The sequence below is a fragment of the Amphiura filiformis genome, chromosome 15, assembly GCF_039555335.1.
Source record: "Amphiura filiformis chromosome 15, Afil_fr2py, whole genome shotgun sequence".
NCBI lineage: Eukaryota > Metazoa > Echinodermata > Ophiuroidea > Amphilepidida > Amphiuridae > Amphiura > Amphiura filiformis.
The window spans coordinates 36,788,095-36,811,257 of NC_092642.1; the positions used below are offsets into that span (position 1 = coordinate 36,788,095).

The 23,163-nt window shown below is 35.3% G+C and overlaps 1 protein-coding gene across 2 annotated transcripts in view; it reads left to right on the plus strand.

Moving 5' to 3' along the window:
* LOC140171575 (neuronal acetylcholine receptor subunit alpha-3-like) overlaps positions 1-23,163 on the plus strand; it is a 363,639-nt gene that overhangs the window by 286,465 nt on the left and 54,011 nt on the right. For both annotated transcript variants that reach the window (XM_072194851.1, XM_072194850.1), the window contains exon 4: positions 8,323-8,432. In XM_072194851.1, coding sequence (XP_072050952.1) covers positions 8,323-8,432 — 110 coding nt within the window. The remainder of the gene's footprint in view (positions 1-8,322; positions 8,433-23,163) is intronic.

The following is a 23,163-nucleotide window of genomic DNA, read 5'->3' on the forward strand; positions in this document are numbered from 1 at the left end:
CAATATTTCCGAGTTCCGACTGAATTTGCTTGATCGCATCACATAATGTTCCTGTTTTGAATTCGAATTATGGATGGCGACTGATGTATATGTATTCTATCTTGAACAAAGGCTAAGCGACCTTTTTCCATGTAAAGTTTACTTCAAGAAAACACAGTCACGACATCTTTTGAGAACTAGTAGGATAAAATTTGATTAAACAATTACTTAAAAATGGTCCAGGGGAATGCAACGGCTACATGAAATGTATTGTTTCTCTTTCTTTAATGGCTATTGTTGATTAAGTCTGTGCAATAACAAAACAGACATAGAGAGAGACAATGACCTCATTTTGCTGAGAACAATGGAAAAGAAAGTCATTTCAATTTGTGTTTCAGCACAATAATACTTTTGGCATAAGTTAGGTAGCTCAAGGGTAAATATTTACACACATTTAGATGGACGCGCATTCGTCGTTTTGGCACAGAACCGTCTTATTATTAATAAGAACGGATGGTTCATTCAGGTTGACTAAAGTTGGTTAACCTTAACAAATTGCGCCAAAGAAAGGGTTAAAATTTATGAAATCATCTCCAAACAGCACGCATAAGCAGAAACGCAGTGTACGACTTATTTTCCGGGCTCAGGTGCAACAATGTTCAGTTTTGAACGACTTATTTTTTATAAAACTACAAAGCACATTGAATTAAATGTGCACAAATTCAAAGCCATTCATTTTCAATTGATGTCAACAAAGCTTCCAATACCTCAGCTTCCATTAACAATTAAGATGTAAGATTATTTACCACATGAAGTTAACACCCCTCTTGTCATGTGTCTGTTATGTCTCCTTGTAAATATTAAGAGTGAAATCAATATCCTTTCTTGTTACATTTTCCCATAAAATTCAAATAGTGCTGAGTACATACTCTTTTTGATGGTATGTCACCCTGCTATGTCTCCTGTTTGTTCATACCATAGAAAGGAAACATACAAACCTACAATCTAGAAATCTTTGACTTCTTTTCTCTGACGCCAAAATCTCAATTTGAAGGGATGAGGTTAGGGGATCAACCTGTCAAATGGGTCTCCCACCTTTCAAGAGGATATTCAAGGGCTAGTGACAATATATCAGCACAGCGTCTTAAGATAATCAAAAGGGTATTAAAGTGTTCATTCCAATTACCTGATATATTGGATTATATACCGTACTATCACCAGTTTACACAGAAGGCTGAAATGACAAATATATTGTCTCATGAATTCGGTAACCTAGACGAAGTAAACGATAGGTCATAAACCTCCAAGGTATACGTAGGGATTGCTCGCCTCGCACGGGGAAAAATAGTTACTGAACAATCGGTAAACAAGGAAGGGGATGTGAGAAGATATATTGTCAAGGACAAGGTACAAGAAAGGAATTTTTTAATGTTCTGATCAGGGACGTGCACTTCCCTTTTCTGATTTAACCTGCCCGCAGTATATTTCTAAACGCAGTATATTACCAAATTACTAAGATATATGCTTGACTGGCAGGTCACAATTTAGCCTGCTCCATATAACATTATAATAGGATAGGTAAAATACCCAGGCGGGCTGGTAAATTTTATCGGTCACTTCCCGGTTTGTGCCAAAAAAATATGTTTTAGCACACCCTTGTTCTAATTATGCATCTTTTGTTGCCACTGAATTAATGAAAGAAGGAAAAGAACGACAGAGATGACAAAACTGAAGCTCCATTCAATTGCGTGTTTGGGCGTGTCCGTTCTATACACATGTACAACAGTGACTAAAATGCGAAATGTTATCCTGATTGTGTCAATTTAGACCGTATCAAGTGTGGAGGATGTTAGCACACATCTGATTTTTGTATATAGATTGTCTGATTTAGTGAATCACTGATTGCCAGTCCAAGTTTTGACCTCCAAGGTCAACATCGCTGTTGGAGCCACCAACAGATTTTCATACGAGTGTGATAATAATACGGTTGAAAAGAGTTTCACGGAGGATTCCGTGTGATAAATAGATAGAAAGCAAATTGCTGTTCTTGTTTGCTTTCAAGTGTAACATCATAATATTAACATTTAAACACAAAATGACATAATTATGTGATGCGATCAACCAAAATCAGTTGGAACTCGAAAATATTAAATTTTCAGTTTCTTATAGGAAAGTAAAAAAGCAGCATTTTGCAGAAAACCCCATTGAAATTGAACATTCAGTTCCAAAGATATGAGCAATTAAAAAGTTTCCAAAACAATACGAAACAAAATGAAATATTTCCTTTGTTTGGCTATATCTCAAAATCAATATTTCCGAGTTGCGACTGGTTTTGCTTGATCGCATCACATAATGTTCCTGTTTTGAATTCGAATTATGGATGACGACTGATGTACATGTATTCTATCTTGAACAAAGGCTAATCGACCTGTAAAGTTTACGTCAAGAAAACACAGTCACGACATCTCTCGAGAACTAGTAGGATAAAATTTGATTAAACAATTACTTAAAAATGGTCCAGGGGAATGTAACGGCTACATGAAATGTATTGTTTCTCTTTCTTTAATGGCTATTGTTGATTAAGTCTATGCAATAACAAAACAAACATAGAGAGACAATGACCTCATTTGTATTTTTTTGAGAACAATGGATAAAGAAAGTCATTTCAATTTGTGTTTCAGCACAATAACACTTTCGTACGGCCTTTCGACATAAGTTAGATAGCTCAAGGGTAAACATTTACACACGTCATCCAATGGATGGACGAACACTGTAAAAATGGCCGTAAATTAACGGACGCCCGTATTTCAGTCGAAATTTTTCGTAATTTTACGGGAACCAACCGTAATCAAGACACCTTTTTGTGATTAGAACCACCTACCTACCTTCACACCCACCCAAACATGTAATACTACACACCCATGTGTATCACCAGGCCTCGAAATAAGAATAAAAATTGGAAATTCCAAGGGTCCTCATCAATTTTCAAGGGTCCGACCCCTGGACCCTTGCCTTTGAAATTTCAAGAGAGAGAATTGGCTACGGCGATCACGGTATATAGATTGTAGAATATTGAAAACCCGGGTTGAAAACTTGATGGGGAACAAAAAGAAAGTGCAGGGAGCTGGACGTATAATGTGAATCAGATTTTTCCAGTGAAACAACAAATCTAGGATTTTCTGCTCTTTGCTTGGTTCAATTTGTACGGGTCACGCGGACCCGTGTCGTGGAAATTTGCGGGTCCTCACCTACTTTCACGGGTATTTGACGCAAGGACGCGCCTTATTTCGAGCGCTGTGTATCACTAACTCCCACTTAGTCCTGCTTATAAACACACTGAAAGTGAAATTTAAATTCCATAATTTTACTGGTCCCCGTAAAAAGTACGGGGAAACCACTGGCAGCAATATTCCGGTTATCCGGTAATTTGTTGTTCAAGTGTGTTTAAGCAGGATTAAGTGGAAGTTAGTGATACACATGGGTTTGTAGTATTACATGTAGATGTGGGGGTGGGTTTGGAGGTAGGTAGGTGGTCCTAATCACAAAAAGGTGCTTTGATTACGGCTGGTTCCCGTAAAATTACGGGAAATTTCGAAATACAGGCGTCCGTTAATTAACGATCATTTTTTACAATGTACTTACGTCGTTTTGACACAGAACCGTCTTATTATTAATCAGAACGGATGGTTCATTCGGGTTGACTAAAGTTGGTTAACCTTTAAAAAAATCGCACCAAAGAAAGGGTTAAAAGTTTCCGGGCTCAGGTGCAACAGTGTTCAGTTTGAACGACGTTTTTTATATAAAACTAGAAAGCACATGGAATTGAATGTTCACAAATTCAAAGCTATTCATATTGATGTTGATAATACCTCAGCTTCCATTAACAATTAAGATGTAAGATCATTTACCACATGACGTTAAGTCTCGTCTTGTCATGTGCAGTTATGTCTCCTTGTAAATATTAAGAGTGAAATCAATATTCTTTCTTGTTACATTTTCCCATAAAATTCGAATAGTGCTGAAACTGTTATGAGTACATACTCTTTTTGATGGTAAAAATATGCTATCCGGTGGTGAAGGCCTCACAGGAACGCCCTCTGCTATATCTCCTTTTTGTTGATACCATAGAAACGAAACATACAAACCTACATTTAGAAAAATGTGGCTTTTTTCTCTGACGCCAAAATCTCAATTTGAAGGGATGAAGTTAGGGGATAAACCTGTCAAATGGGTCTCCCACCTTTCAAGAGGATATTCAAGGGCTAGTGACAATGTATCAGCACAGCGTCTTAAGATAATCAAAAGGGTATTAAAGTGTACATTCTCATTACCTGATATATTGGATTATATACTGTCACCAGTTTACACAGAAGGCTGAAATGAGAAATATATTGTCTCATGAATTCAGTAACCTAGACGAAGTAAACGATAGGTCATACACCTCCCAAGTATACGTAGGGATTGCTCGCCTCACAGGGGGAAAAACAGTTACTGAACAATCGGTAAACAAGGAAGGGGATGGGAGAAGATATATTGTCAAGGACAAGGTACATGAGAGGAATTTTTTTAATGTTCTGATCAGGGACGTGCACTTCTCTTTTCTGATTTACCTGCCCCGTAGTCCGGCTGCAACTATTGTTTTATTTGGTTCGATGGTTTGCCAGTTAAAGTGTTTTCTTCGCTGATTATTAATCTTTAGGTGGTACAAAATGAGATTATGGGGAGGGGGTGTCGAATTGTCCCCCTTAGGCAATTTAAGATTTTCAAGGTCAAAGTTTATAGAGGGGTCAAAATTCAAAATTACGCACATTTAAAAAAAAAACCATACCGAAATGTTCCTCTGATCCTAAGGATTCAGAAAAAGTATAGTTTGACCCACCTCCTGTTGATCGTTTCGGAGTTATAAGCCAAAAGGTCAAAGCTTAACTTTGAAGAGGCACGGGGGCTGAAAGAGATAAAATGCTCCAATGTTGATGAAAATGGTCTCAAATTGTTGGCACTGTTATCTCAATCGAATAAAGAATAGTTATAACCAAAATTAATGACTCGTTACCCAGGTAACCATTCAGAGAAATACCAGTAGGTCTACATCAGTAGGACTCAATTGACTATGACCTATTTTGGTGTGTTACCTAGGCGACAAGTCATTTTAGGTGGTTCAAACTATTCTTTATTCGATTTGTTGTACAGAAAGACCCATTTGAGACCTTTTTTTATATCAAAATTGGAATATTTTTCCATTTTAACCCCTGTGGAGTTCTCTATTTAACCTTTGACCTTTTTACTCATAACTCCACAACGATAAGTCGTAGATATGTGAAACTATATATTTTCTGAATCCTTATGACAAGAGAAATAATTTGACATATGTTTGAACAAAATTAGACAAGTGTTTAATTTTGACCCCTGTATAAACTTTGACCTTGGATATCTCGCATTTTTCGGAATCTGATTTCGTACTACCGGTAGAACAATAATCCAGAAACTTTAACTGCCAAAATCAACCGACCTTGGCCTGCCACCGGCCTACCGCAGTATATTGCCAAACGCAGTATTTTTATCAAATTGTTAAGATACATGTTTGACTGGTTTGTCGCATTTTATCTTGCACATAAGACAGTATGTCGGATAGGTATAGGCCTACCCAGGCGGGCTGGTAATTTTTGGCGCTTACCTTCCCGGTTGAATGGTTTGTGGAAAAAAACATTATGCTACACCTCTGTAGAAAAAGGCACTACATAATGAAAGCATAGGCATATTTGAAATTTGTAGCAGTACATGTACCTTTAAACTAAAGAATTTGACAAAAATATTCTATATAATTATACATCTTTTGTTGCCAATGAGAGATATGGAATAGAATAACAGAAATGACAAAACGGAAACTCCATTCAATTGCGTGTTTGTTTGAGGACCCGTTCCCTAACCTACAACAGTGACTAAAATGTTAAATGTTATCTGATTGAGTCAATTTAGACCGTATCAATTGTGGAGGATGTTAGCACACATCTGATGTTTGTAGATTGTGTGATTTAGCGAATCCCTGATAGCGCCCTTAATTATACCTCACAAAGGAATCACTGTGTGTGCTATATACCTAATTCTGTCAAAATCTCTGATAATTATCAAAGATCCCACGGTCGGTGGTTGCGTCACATGGGAGATCATTTGAAAAGCTAATATTGTATGATTTGACATATTCAACATATTTTTTGAAAAATAAATATTCACACAATGTGCTCCGATCAGGCAATGCTACTATAGAACCATAATATTAACACTAAATTAGGTCATGTCTGACAACCCTTGCTCCATTTGGTGAAACAATAATCCCATCGAGACCAAATTTTTAGGTCGTAATATTATTGCGTTTCTTGTCAGATTTTCAAACGCCACGCTTTTTGGGATATTATTGCCCGTTAATTGTAACCCTTTGTTAGACATCAAATTTAAAAACTATACCTTATAGGCGACGAAAATAGAAATACAACATTGGGTCTGATGAATGTGTAATCACCTGCTTGTAATCATACAACTTCTATGCATGCTGAAGTGCCTGAATGCGCTATTGAAGAAATTTGGAATTCTAAAGTGCTTCACATAGTACACTCACGCAACTTTTGTCAATAGGCCTATCTGTTTCGGTACACTGTTGTTACCTAACGGTTAAGGTTACAAATGCGCACCACTCTACTCTCACTTCACTGTGTTGAGGTAACACCTTCATCATAAAATTATTCTCAAAATAATAACATTATTACAATGTTACTCGCTTGACGAATCATTTTCCCCTTAGAGAAATTCTTATTTCCAAACTAGTATGCTTAATTTTAAACCACGCTATATTAGGGATGAACTTTGTTTTGGTAGATGAGAGTCAATATTTTATCCAAAAGGTGTTTGGTCTAGCACAACCTGTCGATTTTTTTCTTTGTTTTGTGCTTTCAGTTAACTTTATTTGTCAGTTGTGTCTTGATGGTTAAAATGTTCAAGTGAACTTTAAACCTGTATTCCACAAGCTGAAGTAATTCTCGTGATTCACAAATAGCAAGTGTTGCGAGTCCAATTGTTGACCTCCAAGGTCAACATCGCCGTTGGAGGCACCAACAGATTTTCACACGAGTGTGATAATATTAAGGGGGTACTACGCCCTTGGCCAATTTTGTGCCTATTTTTGCATTTTTCTCACAAATTAAAGCGCATTGAGGACAAGTAAGATATGTATATTATAGGGGCAAGGACTACAACTACTGCACTGGAAATGTTATCTCAGCACAGACAGCAGTTGTGGAATTACAGTAAAAAATGAGTGAAAACCAATATTTGATCAATAACTACTTGCCTTGAGTTGCTTAAATTTTAGTGCAGTAGCTGCAGTCTTTACCCCTACAATATACATATCTTACCTGACACCAATGTGCTAAAATTTGTGAGAAAAATGCAAAAACAGGCACAACATTGGCCAGGGGTGTAGTACCCCCTTAAGGTTGAAAAGAGTTCCACGGAAGATTTCGTATGATCAATAGATAGAAAAATGGATATAATACTATAATTGTAAATTGCTGTTTTAGTGTGCTTTCGCGTGTAACATCATTAACATTTAAACACAAAATGACATATGTTCTAGTTTTGAATTCAAACTATGGATGTCGACTTTCTCCCATAATGCACTGCGTATTTTTGGCCCCTCCATAGCAACCGCTGGAGGCGCATCGTATTATGAATCGACCGAATTGTTAAATCACTGCAATTTAGCGATATATCAAAATAAACCAGTAAGATACATCGTAACTAATGACAGAGAAAGTATCGTTGTGATTATTGTGTATTGCTGAAATATAAACCGTCCGAATCATTTTATTCGGCGAATCTTGTGAAGGATCTTTCGTGTCAGATGAGACGGTTTATTGCAATGCGGCATTTTGAACAATCACTATGACTAGTCACGACAGCAATCGCTTATCATCGCCAGCTATCACTGAAGTATTTAACCACTTTAAAGGTGTGTGATCCTGTTAACAACCTTATCCCAAGCCCACTTTACTCCCATCAAAATGCAGCCTTTGGTATTATGTGAAAACTCATATTTGTCATAACCTCAAATTTAAATTCTCATTCCTGAAATATGTTTCCTTTAGGCAGTATGGACAACAACATTTTTAGTTTGGTGGTTACCACATCTTTGCTTCTATATAGAATCCAAACCGATAGAGCAACGCAAAACATTGTGTTACAATCGGACGACCCACTTTAAATTGTCTCTTACAACAAGAGTCAGATATAGATGTGTACATTTATGCAAATTAGTTCACAATTTTCTGTTTATTCTTTTCTTTCTTGCAGTCTTGGAGAGATGAATTTTTAGTGTGGGATCCAGATAAATATAATGGCACAAACTTGGTTCATTTACCCGCATCTCTATTGTGGAAACCAGATATTGTACTGTATCAAAGGTGAGCAAATATATGTGAAGAAAAAAAACTTAACACTTGAAGACCTGAGCGCAAGAAGACCGTAAGTCCACTTGGCCCCTCACCACACTAAAGGGTTTTATAATGTTTAATACATGTTCCAGGGTGAAACATCATGAACGGTTGTGAAAGATCTGTTTTGGCCCCTGAACATGTATAAACATTACCAAACTATACGAAACTATACGCAACTTTAGAGTATACATGTTGAGGGGCCAAGTGGACTTACGGTCTTCTTGCACTCAGGTCTTCATTAACAAGCCAGTGTATTCTATAACTGGTTATTAAACTCCTGAATAGGAACACAATTATTATGTCCATTAATCTTAATATCGTGAAGCACAAAAGTGTTGATCACTAACTTGTAAGTAAGTAAAAACATAGGAGATGAACTTTTCCATATAAAGTAGAAATTAATTTTTAAAATGTAATATGAAAATATGCCCTGTGCAAAAATTAAATATTTAACACACAGAAAAACGAGCAAATAAGCGAACCTTATTTTTCTTAGTCGGGCGTTTTGTATGAAGTCAGATAAAATTGAAATGGCTGACGGCGGAGATGTCTGCTGTGCCAAGTAAATACAGAGTATCTGCAAAAATATGACATAATAGATACGACATTTACGTGGAAGAGAGCCACGTGTTTTTTGAATCAGTCTACATCAATATTTACTATTTTCACAAATATTTTATATTTCAATAGCTTAATAATATAGTATGTCAAATTTTCATTGCGGATGCATACCCATTGCCTTGTAAGAAAAGGAGGGGCCCTTTTTTCACTTTTTCCAAACTCTATAATCGCGCAAATAGTATGAAACGTGATAATAGAGAGATTGCGATTTCCAAACGTAGCATCAAACGTACGTGGAATCTATTCAAAATCCCGTCATAGGAGAGTGGTTTTGAATAGATTCCACGTACGTTTGGAAATCACAATCTTTCTAACCATGTACTTCTAAATACGTCTAACTATAAAAACTATTTTATGAAACAAACTGAGCAAAATGTAAAAATTGCATTATTTTCAAAGAATTTGCATAAAAGGATGGGGGCTATCGCAGATACTACGTTTTTTATTTTGATGTCAGATAATTTTCTAACTAGTCTAAGGTAAAAGAAGTATCTACTAGTAATTACCAAAGCAGAAACCTCGTTTTGACTTCAGTAGGCAGATGAATTGAAATGGTCGTTGACTTCCGTATTATATTTCTTACCGTGAAATCAACTCTTGAAGGTGTACATGTGCAAACATTACCACTAGAGGCTAGGGGAAGATTGACTGTCATGTCGTAAGTACAATGACCATTGATTGTTTGATCTTGAACTTACATTGCAATAGCGAAAGTGAGTTATATTTCAGTGCAATCATTAATCTGACTTCATAATGTTCATAAGATGATGGTGAATTGCTTAAGGCAAGATACAGATAATGTTATTTTCTTGAAACTGAACATATTACAACACATGTTTTGTATGTTTAGCAGATTATCTGAATTGCTGTTCAAAGTGATTGCTTGCTTGCCTGATCCTCAATCGCTATTCAAAGGGGTTACTTGTTTGTTTTTGTAAAATTTTCAATTTAGAAACTTAAATCTACATAAATTACACCTTAAACGATGATTACATTAACATTTAAAAGAAATGCATCATAAACCGACCTTTTAAGATTATTTCCAACTACATGTAGCAACAAAATCAGTCTGAAGTCGGGCATATATAATTTTCAGTTTTCTATATGATTGCACCAATCATATGGAAAACTACATTTTGCAGAAAACCACATTGGAATTGAACATTTAGTTCCAAAGATATGAACAGTTGCAGTGTTTCCAAATCAATAGGCAACAAAAAGAAATATTGCCTTTGTTTGGCTATATCTGAAAATCAATATTTCCAACTTCCGACTGATTTTGCTTGATCACATCACATTTAAAAATGTTATTTTCTAGAAATCGCAATATTTTAATAACGTAATATGTTGTTTCCTTAAAACTTTCGTCGAAACAAATTGCTTCACCTAGCATATGGTTGTTGAAAGATACTGATATCTGGGTCAAATATTCATAAGAAAATTGACAAAACTAATGCTTGTATCAAAATCTTCCCAAGAAATGCTATCAAGACCGTACAGACTATCGATTTCACATACCTTCCATATTAATTACTTCAACATTATTACCAGCCACCCATAACATTCAGGTAGCCTAATGCTGAATATATACTCCGTCGCTGAGTGACGAGCGATTGGTTTCTAGCCAATGAGGTAGCGCGAATTTGTTTGTGTTTGGAAAAGGCGCGCTGCCTTATTGGTCAAGTACTAATCGCTCGTCGCTCAGCGATGTAGTGTAAATCTAGCTAAAGGGTTATACAGGATTTGTGTCGACGACATCAAGATATAGAAGTAAATCAAACCTATCGTGTTGCATGAATATCGTCCACAATTTGATATCATAGGTTGAAATATTGGTACATATCCAACCAAACTAACAATATTCAGTGTTCGGGTTAGATATAATGTATGTATTGGTGTATGATTGACAGGTACAATGACGTTCGCCCTTACGCTTACAGATTTTGACTCAATTAATTTTGGAACTGATTTATGCATGTCAATGTACTCTATTGTCGTGACAATCCTCTTACGTTTTCAATTTACATTATCTTAAGTTAATTTCCCGGTTGTATTATTGCGCAGATGGTCGTTTCGGCAGAAACACTAACTTTTGCTCCCTATCATAAATTTAAAGTTGTTGTAGCATTCGAATGCAATCCACGGTTGTTTGATGGGATCATTTATTAGTTTTTCAAACAAAACATTATGTACAACCAAATTTTAGGCTTAAACAGCTAAAAGTGATATCATGTTAATGTATACTGTATACAGATGCTTTTGAGTCATTCTCAACTTTAATTCCCCTTCTTTACAAAATTATTCACTGTTATAGTATTTTTTAAAGCTTTTTCGGATATAAAATGTATCTATTAATAACAAAATTGGTGGCGCTATTTAGTTCCTGGAAATTACTCTTTCAAGCTTTTAATACAAATAATTCCTTTTATTGTTTGATTTTATGTTTATAAAATTTCACTGATTCCAGCTGTTTTAATGGCAATATTAATCACCTAACCTTTGCAAATAAAGAAATTTGATTTAGGATAAATATAGTTTGCATTTAGTTAATAATAAAGCCAATTCTATATACATCAAACAGCCGTGAATCCACGAATAGTCAGTTTAGTGGCCCATTTATAGTGTCATTATTATTGTGTAACAATCTTATATTGTTAGCTTATTCTTGCACCCTGTTGCTGCTTTAATTCATCTCAGCTATAACAAATGATGACAGCCATCCTCATCTATTTAAAATCGACTTCAAACAAAATGTCACGCACAATTAATGTTAAGTACCTCTAGAACTCACTAGTCTGACAGTCAATCGACCCGGAAAAGACGGACTTCCATAGGCACCAGAGCACGATCAAATTTCAAATCATCTATTACATTAACTGAATCTGTATAGCTTGGTATATTTCCTCTCTAAACAGTTTACACATCCTTGCTCATAAGCAGCATCAGTAACCTTGAGGTATTATCTCATGTAATTGACGGCATCGTTCGCGTTCAAAGGATCTTAACCTGTTTTTAATGAGGATCAAATTTCGGTAGTGCTATTACTAAACATGTTCTGTCCTTACATATACAATGCTTGTACTGAATATTGTTAACCGTTGCATAATTCCAAGTGGGATGAGTTTCCATAACGCCGTGGTTTTACGAAACATTGAAAGCGTGAAATTGTGCAGGAGGATCAAGAAGCATTTTCTACTCATTTATCAATTGAAGAAAAATTTACAAACATTGAAACGCAGATCGGGTTAAAGCAATATTGTAACATTTTAATACAAAATAGATTAGTATTTCCTTTCCATAAAATGTTAGCTTTTACCGCCAGATAATGTCCCTTTTTCAATTTTCAGCCGAAAAAGTGGGTAAAGCAAAGAAAATTGTACGCCTTGCACGCCATGTACGTAATGTGTTATGAACATCGAGTTCGACTAATATTTCCATCGTAATAATTAAACGATGGTTCTGGCGCTGTATTCAAAATCTCGGATTTTGACAAAGCTACAGCACCTAAAGTATTGAGGGTACGTGAAGTAATGAAGTAATACAATCTTGTAAAAAAACACCAGAATTTTGAAAAATATTGAGGGCGCGCTCCTCAGAAAATGTTACAGTGTGGCTTTAATTCCAAAACTATTTCTTGCAACTATTACTCTATCAAAATAAAGCAAAAATCGTTCCCCTATAGATTGATAAAATTTGCATTCTTCAATAGGCTTTTATCATTATTTGCATTCGAATTGAACTCACAAGAAGCTGCTCTCGAATGTATTCTACAACATTCTTGATTTTTGTAGTTCATCTGCAATTCTTTAAGGATCATTGTGTGTTTTTTTTTCTTTTTCGAGATTCAATTGAGGTGGTCGTTGACTTTCTTATTATATTTCTCATTCGGAATAACGCAGACAGGTGTCCATGTACAAACATTATTACTGGAGGCTATGTGAAGATTAACTATCATGTATTAGACACGGTGACAATTGATTGTTTGATCTTGAACTGTCTAGGCAATAGAAAAAGAGAATTAGATTTCAGTACAGTCATTAATTTGACCTTTTAATCTTCAGAAGATTATGGTATTTTGCTTTAGGCAAAATGCTAAATCATTTTATTTTCTTGAAACTGGACATAATGTTACATTGTATGTTTTGTATTTTTAGAAGACTTCCTGAATCGCTCATCAAACTACATTGATTATATTTGATATTGATCAGTGATTTATAGTGCGCTACACACAGGCACAACGCCTAGACGTTAATCCACAAGCCTCAGCACACTGTACAGGTTGTCACTGGCCCAATATCATTCCACAAACCATTAAACAACGACACAGGGACTTGCAGCTAAGAAGCGCACACCCTAGACATTCAACAATTGACCTTCCCAACCAGGATCAGCTCCCCGAGTTTCGTACGGGTTACAACGAGACAAATAGCAGTAAGTTCCTTGTCCAGACGAATTTCAAGCTAACTCAAGTTTACACGAGATCATACTAACCACCACCAAGGTTCGAAACCGCAACCTCTCGCACCATAGTCGAACCCCTTATCGATTGTGCTAACTTGGCTGCTTTTCTTTCTTACTTTAAAAAAAAATTAGAAATCATTTAGATAACTTTATTATGGTGTTAAAAGTTCCGTCGAAACAAACTGCTTCTCCGTGCATGCAGAGCACGAATATACTTTTTTGGGGGGATACTAATTCTATTTCCGGAAATCATTTATAGTTATAACGTGGTTTCTTGAAAAGTTTCATCAAAATAAACTGCTTTACTTTGCTTGCAGAACACGGATGTACTTTTTGTGGATTCTAATTCTATTTCTAGAAATAATTTGAATAACATTTTATGTTGTTCCTTTAAAAAGTTTCATCCAAACAACCTGCATCACCTTGCACGCAGAGCACGAATGCACTTTTGGGGATACTAATTTTTATGTCAAATATTCATACGGAAATTGACAAAATTAATACTTGTGCCAAAATCCTCCCAAGAAATCCTATCAGGAAAGTACAGCTTGTCGATTTCACATACCCTCCGTATCCATTGCTATAACATTATTACCAGCGACCCATCACCAATGGATAGCCTAAGGCTACAAACCTCTTAGCGTTTCTTAGCGTTAGTGTATATCCCCAGCTCTCAATATTGGTACAGTTCCAGGGGTTATACCGGTTTTCTGTCGACTGTGGATTAAGGTTAGCCTTTTGAGACAAGTCTATCTTTGAATATATAACCACAAATGACGGGGTGAAGATTTGTAAGTGAATCTAATATTTCGCGTTGAATGAATATCGTCCAGATTCTTGACATCATCGGTTGAGATATAGTTACATAATATCTAACTAACATAAAAATATGGTAGCTTCGGGTTAGATTATATTGGTGTACGATTTGATGGGTGTAGTGATGTTTCCCCCTTTCGCTCACTGATTTTTAAATGTTTTGATGCATGTTAATGTTGTCGTGACAATCTTCTTAGTCTATTTTATTTATTTACATAAAGTAGCAACGCTGAAATCGTTTTGCACAGCAGTTAAACCGAAGAGATGCTATCTGAAGTCATTTAGATTATATGCTATATGATTTTTTTATAATGATTTATGTTATACTCTTCAAACGGAACTTACCTTTAAAAATAATATGAGTTTAAAATTACGAATCTGTCTAAATTCATTTTCATTCTTTTAATTAAACACAACATCATTCCAACGAAAGCAATCATCTTAAGGAATTAGGAACAAATTTGACATTGCCAATTTAGTCGATTCACAATTGGTTTCCGCAGCCAGTTTGGTTCCGTTCTCTCCATAAAAACAGTCTGCCAATGACAACTTATACCACCGTTTCTAATTGGCTAAGAAAGACGGCTTAAAAAGTCCAGACCATTCGTTGAATTTTGCGACAAAATATCCCATATTCCATGTCAAGTCTGTAGCAGAATAATTTGCTATCTACTGATCACACGGAACTTTGTCCAACATAATTATTATGACACACGCGTGAGAACAATTATCAAGAAGTACAACAAATTCGACCCTGTATGTTAAAAGACTGACAAGAGCAACCGCTGGCGGCGTTTCGTAGTGTGAATCTCAAGAATCCGTATTCTACGTCCTAACATGTTGCTCGTCCCTTGTGTACATTCCTAGTCCTCTTAAGGTCACAGGTTCGATTCCTGATGGTCAGTTTATCAGTGCTCAATGGTTTCAATTGTTTGACATACGTTTCAAAAAGTAGTCTTGTATTGTTAGTTTGCGCAGCTGCTTTAATTCACCCCATAACAAATGATAGCGGTTATCTTCATCTATTTAAAACATTGACTTCAAACAAAATCTCACACACAATTAATGTTAAACTGCCTCTAGAAATCTCTACTCTGTTGTATAATCAATATACTCGGAAACGACGGACTTCCAAAGGCACCAGGGCATGATCAAATTTATAATTACCTCTTACATTAGGTGGATCTGTATAGCTTGGTACATTTTCTCTCCAAACAGTGTTCACATCCTTGCTCATATGAAGCAACATTAACCTTTAGGTATTATCTCATGTAATTGACGACATCGTTCGCGTCCCGAGGATCTTAACTTGTTTTTAATCAAGATCAAATTTCTGTAATGTTATATAATGACTAAACCTGTGCTGTTCTCAGATACATTGGTGGGATTAAAATTGATTCGAGACGTAGGTGTTTCTTAACGCCATGGTGTCACAAAACATGAAACATTCAGCGCAAAATTGCTATGGCAAACAACTTTTGAACAAAATCATTATTCTTAAATGAAACATAGCTATTTCCGTTCTGGTTGTTCTATTAAAATATCCGGTAGTTCAAATTCAGCCACAACACCGAAAAAATGTAATTTATTTTGTCATTGATGTTGAAACATAAGGCAATAAATATTATATTCCATAAACAGTCTAGTATTACAAAACATCCAATGCAGCCTTGTAAAGGTTTAAATTGAAAACCGTATTCTATATTTGCTTTTAGATTACCTTTGATCAAGAAAAGAACTTGATTTTGTAATTTTACAGTACTTTCACAGTCCTTGTAGTTGTTGAGTCAGTCTCAGTTTGTTACAAGAAATTATTTGCATGAATATTACTATGTTTGTGAAGCTAAGTTTTTTTTTTTAATTAATGAGGTTTGTTGATAAATATACACACAAACACTATTCTTATTGCTCAACGTAGCAGAAAAAAACATGATGACATATCAACATCAATTATCAATTTCCAAAATTCTAAATCTAACAAAAATAAATTGAATCGATTTTATTTTTAAAAGGAAAGTCCAAAAGCCTGTTTATGTTTTCTTTCATTTTCCTTACTTGGGTTGGTTGGTGCAGATTTCATTTTCAATGCTACAAATTACCATATCGTGTCGAGTCTCCAGTTGATGAGAATCTGACAAAAAATGTAACAATGATCGGCTGCGATATCTTGAATATTTTCAATATGTATTCAAGTTGATACCTGCTGCAGCATGCCCTAATAATATTGGTAACATTTACGTTCTTCAGTAGGCATAATAATAATAATAATAATAATAATAATAATAATAATAATAATAATAATAATAATGATAATAATAATAATAATAATAATAATAATAATAAAATAATAATAATAATAATAATAATAATAATAAAAACACATTTTTTGTTGGTTTCAAATTGAACTTGATTATTGACAGAGGCTGCTTCTTCAAAGTATCTGACAATATTCTTGATTTTTGCTCCACTGTAGCGCAGTTTTTGAATTACAACCAATTTTTAAGGATCGTGTTTTTCTTTCTAGATGTATTTGCTTAAAAGATGGTCGTTGACTTCAATATTATATTTCTTATTCTAATAACAACTGTAAACATTGCTACTAGAGGCTAAGGAACTTGAATGTAATGTATTAAAGCCATATTATAACATTTCTGTAAAAATAGGTTAGTATTTATTTTCCATAAAATGTTAGCTTTTACTGTCAGATATGTCCCCTTTTAATTTCGAGCCGAACAAGTGAGGTAAAGGATAGAAAATTGCTATTTACTACTGGCGCCCATGGTTGTAATACGGTACGATCCTCGGGGTGTGTGTGTGTATGTGTATCCCGCACGCCTAATTTCTTTCTGCAACCATAATGGGCCGCAATATATCACTAACCGCATAGTCCGAGGCAAGGTTCATTATTGTCAGGGTTAAGGTCTTAGGGTTAGGGTCTTATGGTTAGGGTTAGGGTAAGGGTTAGGGGTTAGGGTTAGGGGTTAGGGGTTAGGGTTAGGGTTATGGTTAGGGTTAGGGTTAGGGTTAGGGTTTAGGGTTTAGGGTTAGGGATTAGAGTTAGGGTTAGGGTTAGGATTATATTCGTATTTATTAGTACTAATATACTAGTAATAGTATATTGTGTGTGTATGCACTTTATTCCGTAATCAATAAGTATCATAAACAAACACCTTCTGGTACAACGAATCATAGCACAGTCGTGTAGGCATTAGACTATGGATACATAGATTGTGGGTTCGAACCTCAGGTAAACAGTTGTAGAATTTTAATTCTATCGATTTCTTTATTAAGTAAGAGGAAATAATAATGGTAATAAACTCGTGTTATATCTAGCCTCTTAGGCCTATAATTACATGTATGTACTATGTGTTATCGCATTGCGGCCCATTATGGTTGCAGAAACTACGCATCCCGCACGCCGTGTAAAGTCCACTTGCCCTAACTGTGAAGGTCTTTGGGAGTTGACAATTCCCAATATTGATGAAAACTAAACCACACTACTGCACACTGGAGAGGTTTTCTATCAACAACTGATAAAATGGCATAGTATCTTAGACTAAAATAGTTAAAATTGTACACAGTCTCTTATCATTGTTATGACTTCTTGAGTACCACTTTGGAACTTTGTGGTTAGTGGTGTCAATGAGGTAACCACATTAAACTAGTAAACACACCCAGTCAAAACCTTCACTCTTAGAGCGAATGGACTTTACGTACTGTGCATACGTGTTCGACTAATATTTCCATCGTTATAATAAAACGCCGGTTCCATCGTGTTATTCAAAATCTCGGATTTTGACAAAATTACAGCACCTAAAGTCTTGATTTTTGCAGAGTATCTTTATTGACAAAAGAACATTACAATCGTGTAAAAACCAGAATTTAATTTTTTTGAGGGCGTTCTCTACAGCAAATGTTATAATATGGCTTTAAGTACGATGACCATTGATTGTTTGATCTTGATTTGAGTTGGCAATAGAGAAATATTAGATAATGTATTTTTTACACTGAACATATATGTTATGACACACGTTTTGTATGTTTAGTAGGTGGCATGAATCGCTGCTCATATCGGTAAGTGCAGCTGTCGTGTGTAATTGCCATGTGTAGATGAGTACAATATACTGTGTATTGCATAATGTTCACAGGGCAGTTATTGTACTTACCCACTTCTGGCGCAGAGTAGTCAAGGCTTTTTTTAGTCCACTTGTCCACCATGCACAGCTATATAGTATTATATTCATAAATGTAAACCACGATGTGTATTAATGTGTGCATAATTGATATATTTTCCAAATATGATCTTTCAATGACCGTACACCCTCTGTTACTCGGGGTTTTGCAGTTAATAAAGTGGTATATCCCAAATTAGAATAGTTCAATAAGTAAGCCCTCGTTATAATTATGCCGGGATATGGTGCATTCGATAACATACACAAACTAATGTATACTTTACTTTTATTTACTATTGAATATTGTACATATTATTGTAAATATCTGTATGATTTCGAACTCAACTGAATGCGTTCATCATGATCAATAACATAAATGTATTTCTTATTTCTCAAAATCGATGGCATAGTATAATGCTCTAATGGAATGCTTGTTTGATTGTGTAACATTTTCAAATGAGAAACTTGAAGCTACATTAACTACATGTGACAATGATCTGGTGCGATAATTACATTTGAAAGGGCATGCATGCATAAACCGACCTTGAGATTATTTGAAATGCAAGAAGCTCATGTGTTCATATGCAATTTCAAATGTTCTATATATATTCTTTAAAATACATATCAAAAAGCTTCCACTAGAAAACGCAATATCTGAATAAAGTCAAGTGATATTTTATGATATTTGCTTTTGAAAACTTTCCTCAAAACTAGCTATTTCACTTTGCATGTAGATCAAGAATTCATTTTAGGAAATTGACAGAACTAATACTTGTACCAAAATCTTACAGAGAAATCCTATCAAGAGCGTACAGTTTGTTGATTTCTCATACTCTCCGAATCAATAGCTGTAAAAGTATCACCAGTGGCCAATCAACGCTGGATAGCATCAGGTTAGCTATATTGTCGCACATTTGATAGGTACTTGCAGTGATGTTTGATGCAGGGTGACTATTGTGAAGTATTTTTAATGCGAATTTACTATGCGGTCGTGACAATCCGCTTAGATGTTCGTATTAATAAAGAAATATATGGTCAATTCCAGCGAAAGCGGGACAAAATTCTTTCTATGTTAACTTTCCACTTTAAAATGTCATTAAGAAAGGAAATCACGTTATTGATGGAGCATATCATGTCACGTCCAATGTGCTCTCTTTGTGCATATAGGCCTTTACTAGCAAGTCATACCAGGGGACAAGTTATGATAGCTTAAATGAATTGGCGTTACCCACGAATTCAAAGATAAAGCACCATATATGTCATTGAATGTCCTTCAATCAAAATGAAATTATTACCATTAGAAAGACGTTTGCATGATCTCTCATCATATGTAAAACGATTGAATTCCACCAAAGTTTGTGGACTCTAGAGGCCATTAAGTCAATTTGGCTAATAATTTTGTTACCCGCCTATCAAAAATAAAATGATCGTTCTGAAAAATGTTAAGTGAATATGCCAAAAATGACTATATCATGAAACGAAGTTTCGTTCTACAATTCTGCGGTCCAAGTGATTATTTTATGCAAATACGTTTTACCCATAAAATTCCATAAAATCAAATTTGACGTTACCCACGTATCAACTGTTACCCACGAGTCCAGCAAATATAATTGCCATAACTTAAATTAACATTTAATGACTTTGGACACTGAATTTAGTTTGACAAGCGCTTAAAATTGTAAATCGTAAAAATACGTTCACCGCTTTAAAAAAAGAATCTACGACGGTTTAAACTTTTGTTACCCACGAATCCCGAATAGATGCTAACCTTGAAAAATAAGGAGATTGTTCATTTTAAGTTTAAATCAGCACATATTCAAGCCATGGGTATGCTATAATTTTGACAGTATTTACAGTTTATACACCTAAGAAACGCAAACCCCAAACGGTATTATAGTACTTATAGCTTTACCCACGAATTCGGTGTTACCCACGAATCCAAGGATTTACTCGTAAATTATATGTTTCTTATGCATCTTAACATTTTGAAAACATGCGAAATAGGTTCCAAAACAGTCCTGTTTAATAGCGTCCTCTTGAAGGTATACTGAAGCTGCATCATGAAGTTTTGATTGATTATCCTAAATTACCATTTTTGGGTAAATGCAATTGGTTAGAGAAACGGGAATCATTGAGGAATAACCGCATGGTGGTTTCCAATCTTCTGTAATATTTTCTATTTTGCCGCTTATCAATACATACCTTCAAATATGTGTTACCCACGAACATTTTGGTTACCCACGAATCCCTACTTAAATTATAGTTAACAACGTATTGATAGTGTTTTAGTTCATAGGAACTGTCAAACACGAGTTAATAAAATATTGCTGCATGAAAATATGGAATGATTTTACTAAAATAATAATATAAAACTGTTTGCTCTGTCTATTTGAATTTGGCAACTTCATTATTCTCAAACATTTTATACCCAAAATGCCATAATGATCCATTCTAAATATTCCATGTAGTCTGTATTTTGATTAAAATTCATTTTAGTGCCATTGCAGCATGAATTATTGACATAGGGAAAAGTATTTTTTTTTTTTTTTTTAAAAATTAATAGGAATTGCTATTTTCCAGACGCTGTTACCCACGAATCCATCCGAGATCCTCACCCTGCGACGAGATACAAAATCCAACTTTATATTTATATGAAGCATTTATTCTAATCTTTCGAAATAATACAGTAATGTTAAATGACAGCCACTTTGGAAAGAGTTCGAAGAATTGACACAATCTTAACTGTACACATGGTTCTTTCTTAAAATTTGTAATAACCAAAATATTTCTTTGTAGATATATGTAATAAAATTCTATTTTACGTTCAAAGTCTTCACCGATTTCTAGTGTATATGAGTCACACATAAAATATTGAAAGATATTAAAGAAAGTGAAATTTTATGGCGTACAACAGGTGAAAATTGCTTGAATTCGTGGGTAACATGCATATGCGCATTTAACACTTTATTTGGTCTAGCAAGAAAAGTTATTTTTCAATCCGATGGCACTTCCACCTGATGATTCACTAGACATGATCGTCTCATTTGATAAGTCTAGAATTGAAAAGGAAAACATTTTCAAAATGGCCCCAGAGAGAATTTTGGCCCGCTTTGGCTGGAATTGACCATATATAGAGTAATTGTTTGAATCGGGGTTTTTTGAGTGGGAAATTCAGTGATTCCTAAATTCATTATAGGAAATTCTATCACTTAAACAATATGTACGGTCCGGGGCTAAGAACCAGAACCGTTTATGTTCAAAATTTGCCGTTTGGAAAATAATGAGTATTAAAAATAAAAAGTATGCGAATGATTTTTCTAATGAAACCATCTTAACATCTAATTTAGCACGCCTGGCATTTAAAACCTAGTACACGCTTAATGGTGTACTAAGTAATGAAGCCCAAATTTGACATTGCCAGTTCGATTGTTGATCGTCTCTAGAATAAAATAGAGAACCTTCTAAGACACAGAAGGTCACAGGTTCGATCCCAGAATGGTAAGTTTAAGTGCCCCATGGTATCTTTTGTGTGAATGACGTTTCAAGAAGTAGTCTGCTATATTGCTAGCTTCCGCAGCTGCTTTAATTCACTTCAGCTATAACAAATGATGGAGACCATCCTCATCTATTCAAAACGAGGAGCAAATCGACTTCAATAAAATGTCACACATAATTAATGTTAAAGTGCCTCTAGAACTTTCTACCCTGTTGTACAATCAATCTACCCGGAAACGACGGACTTCCAAAGGCAGCAGAGCACGATCAAATTTCAAATCATCTATTACATTAAGTGGATCTATATAGCTTGGTGTATTTTCTTTCTAAACAGTTTTTACATCCTTGCTCATATGAAGCAACAGTAACCTTGAGGTATTATCTCATGTAATTGACGACATAGTTCGTGTCGCTAGGATCTAAATTGGTTTTTAATCTAAAGCTGTGCTGTGCTGTTCTCACATACATTGTTGGGATGAAAATTGCTCCGTGTCGTAGGTGTTTCTTAACGCCATGGTATCACGAAACATGAAACATTCAGCGCGAAATCATTACGACAAACATCTTATCCTGAGCAAAAGTATTATTCTGAAATGGTTGTTCTATTAAAATGTCCGGTAGTTCAAATTCAGCCACAACACCGAAAAAATGTAATTTAATTTGTCATTGGTGTTGAAACATAAGGCAATAAATATTATATTCCATAAGGGGTGGTGCAATAATTATGTGTACCCCCGGGGTGAATTATAGGGGGGCAAAGATTTTTGGCAGGCCAAAAGGGGGGCAAGCATTTTTGGCAGGTCGAAAGGGGGGTCAAGCGATTTTTGGCAGGTCGAAAGGGGGGGGGAAAGCAATTTTTGGCACAGATATTTTGGGCACCGTTTCTATATTACGCCCTAAAAAGGCGTAGGAAAACGTTACGAACACGTTCAAATATGCAAAATTTCCTGCTCGCTGCGCTCGCATTATATGTTAAGACAATTTAAGGTTTTAAATTCGGGTTCCCCAAAATCTTGCATGTATAAGGGGGGGCAAAGATTTTTGGCACGTCAAAAGGGGGGGCCAAGGTTTTTGGCACGTCGAAAGGGGGGGGCAAAGGTTTTTGGCACGGCCAAAGGGGGGGCAAGCGATTT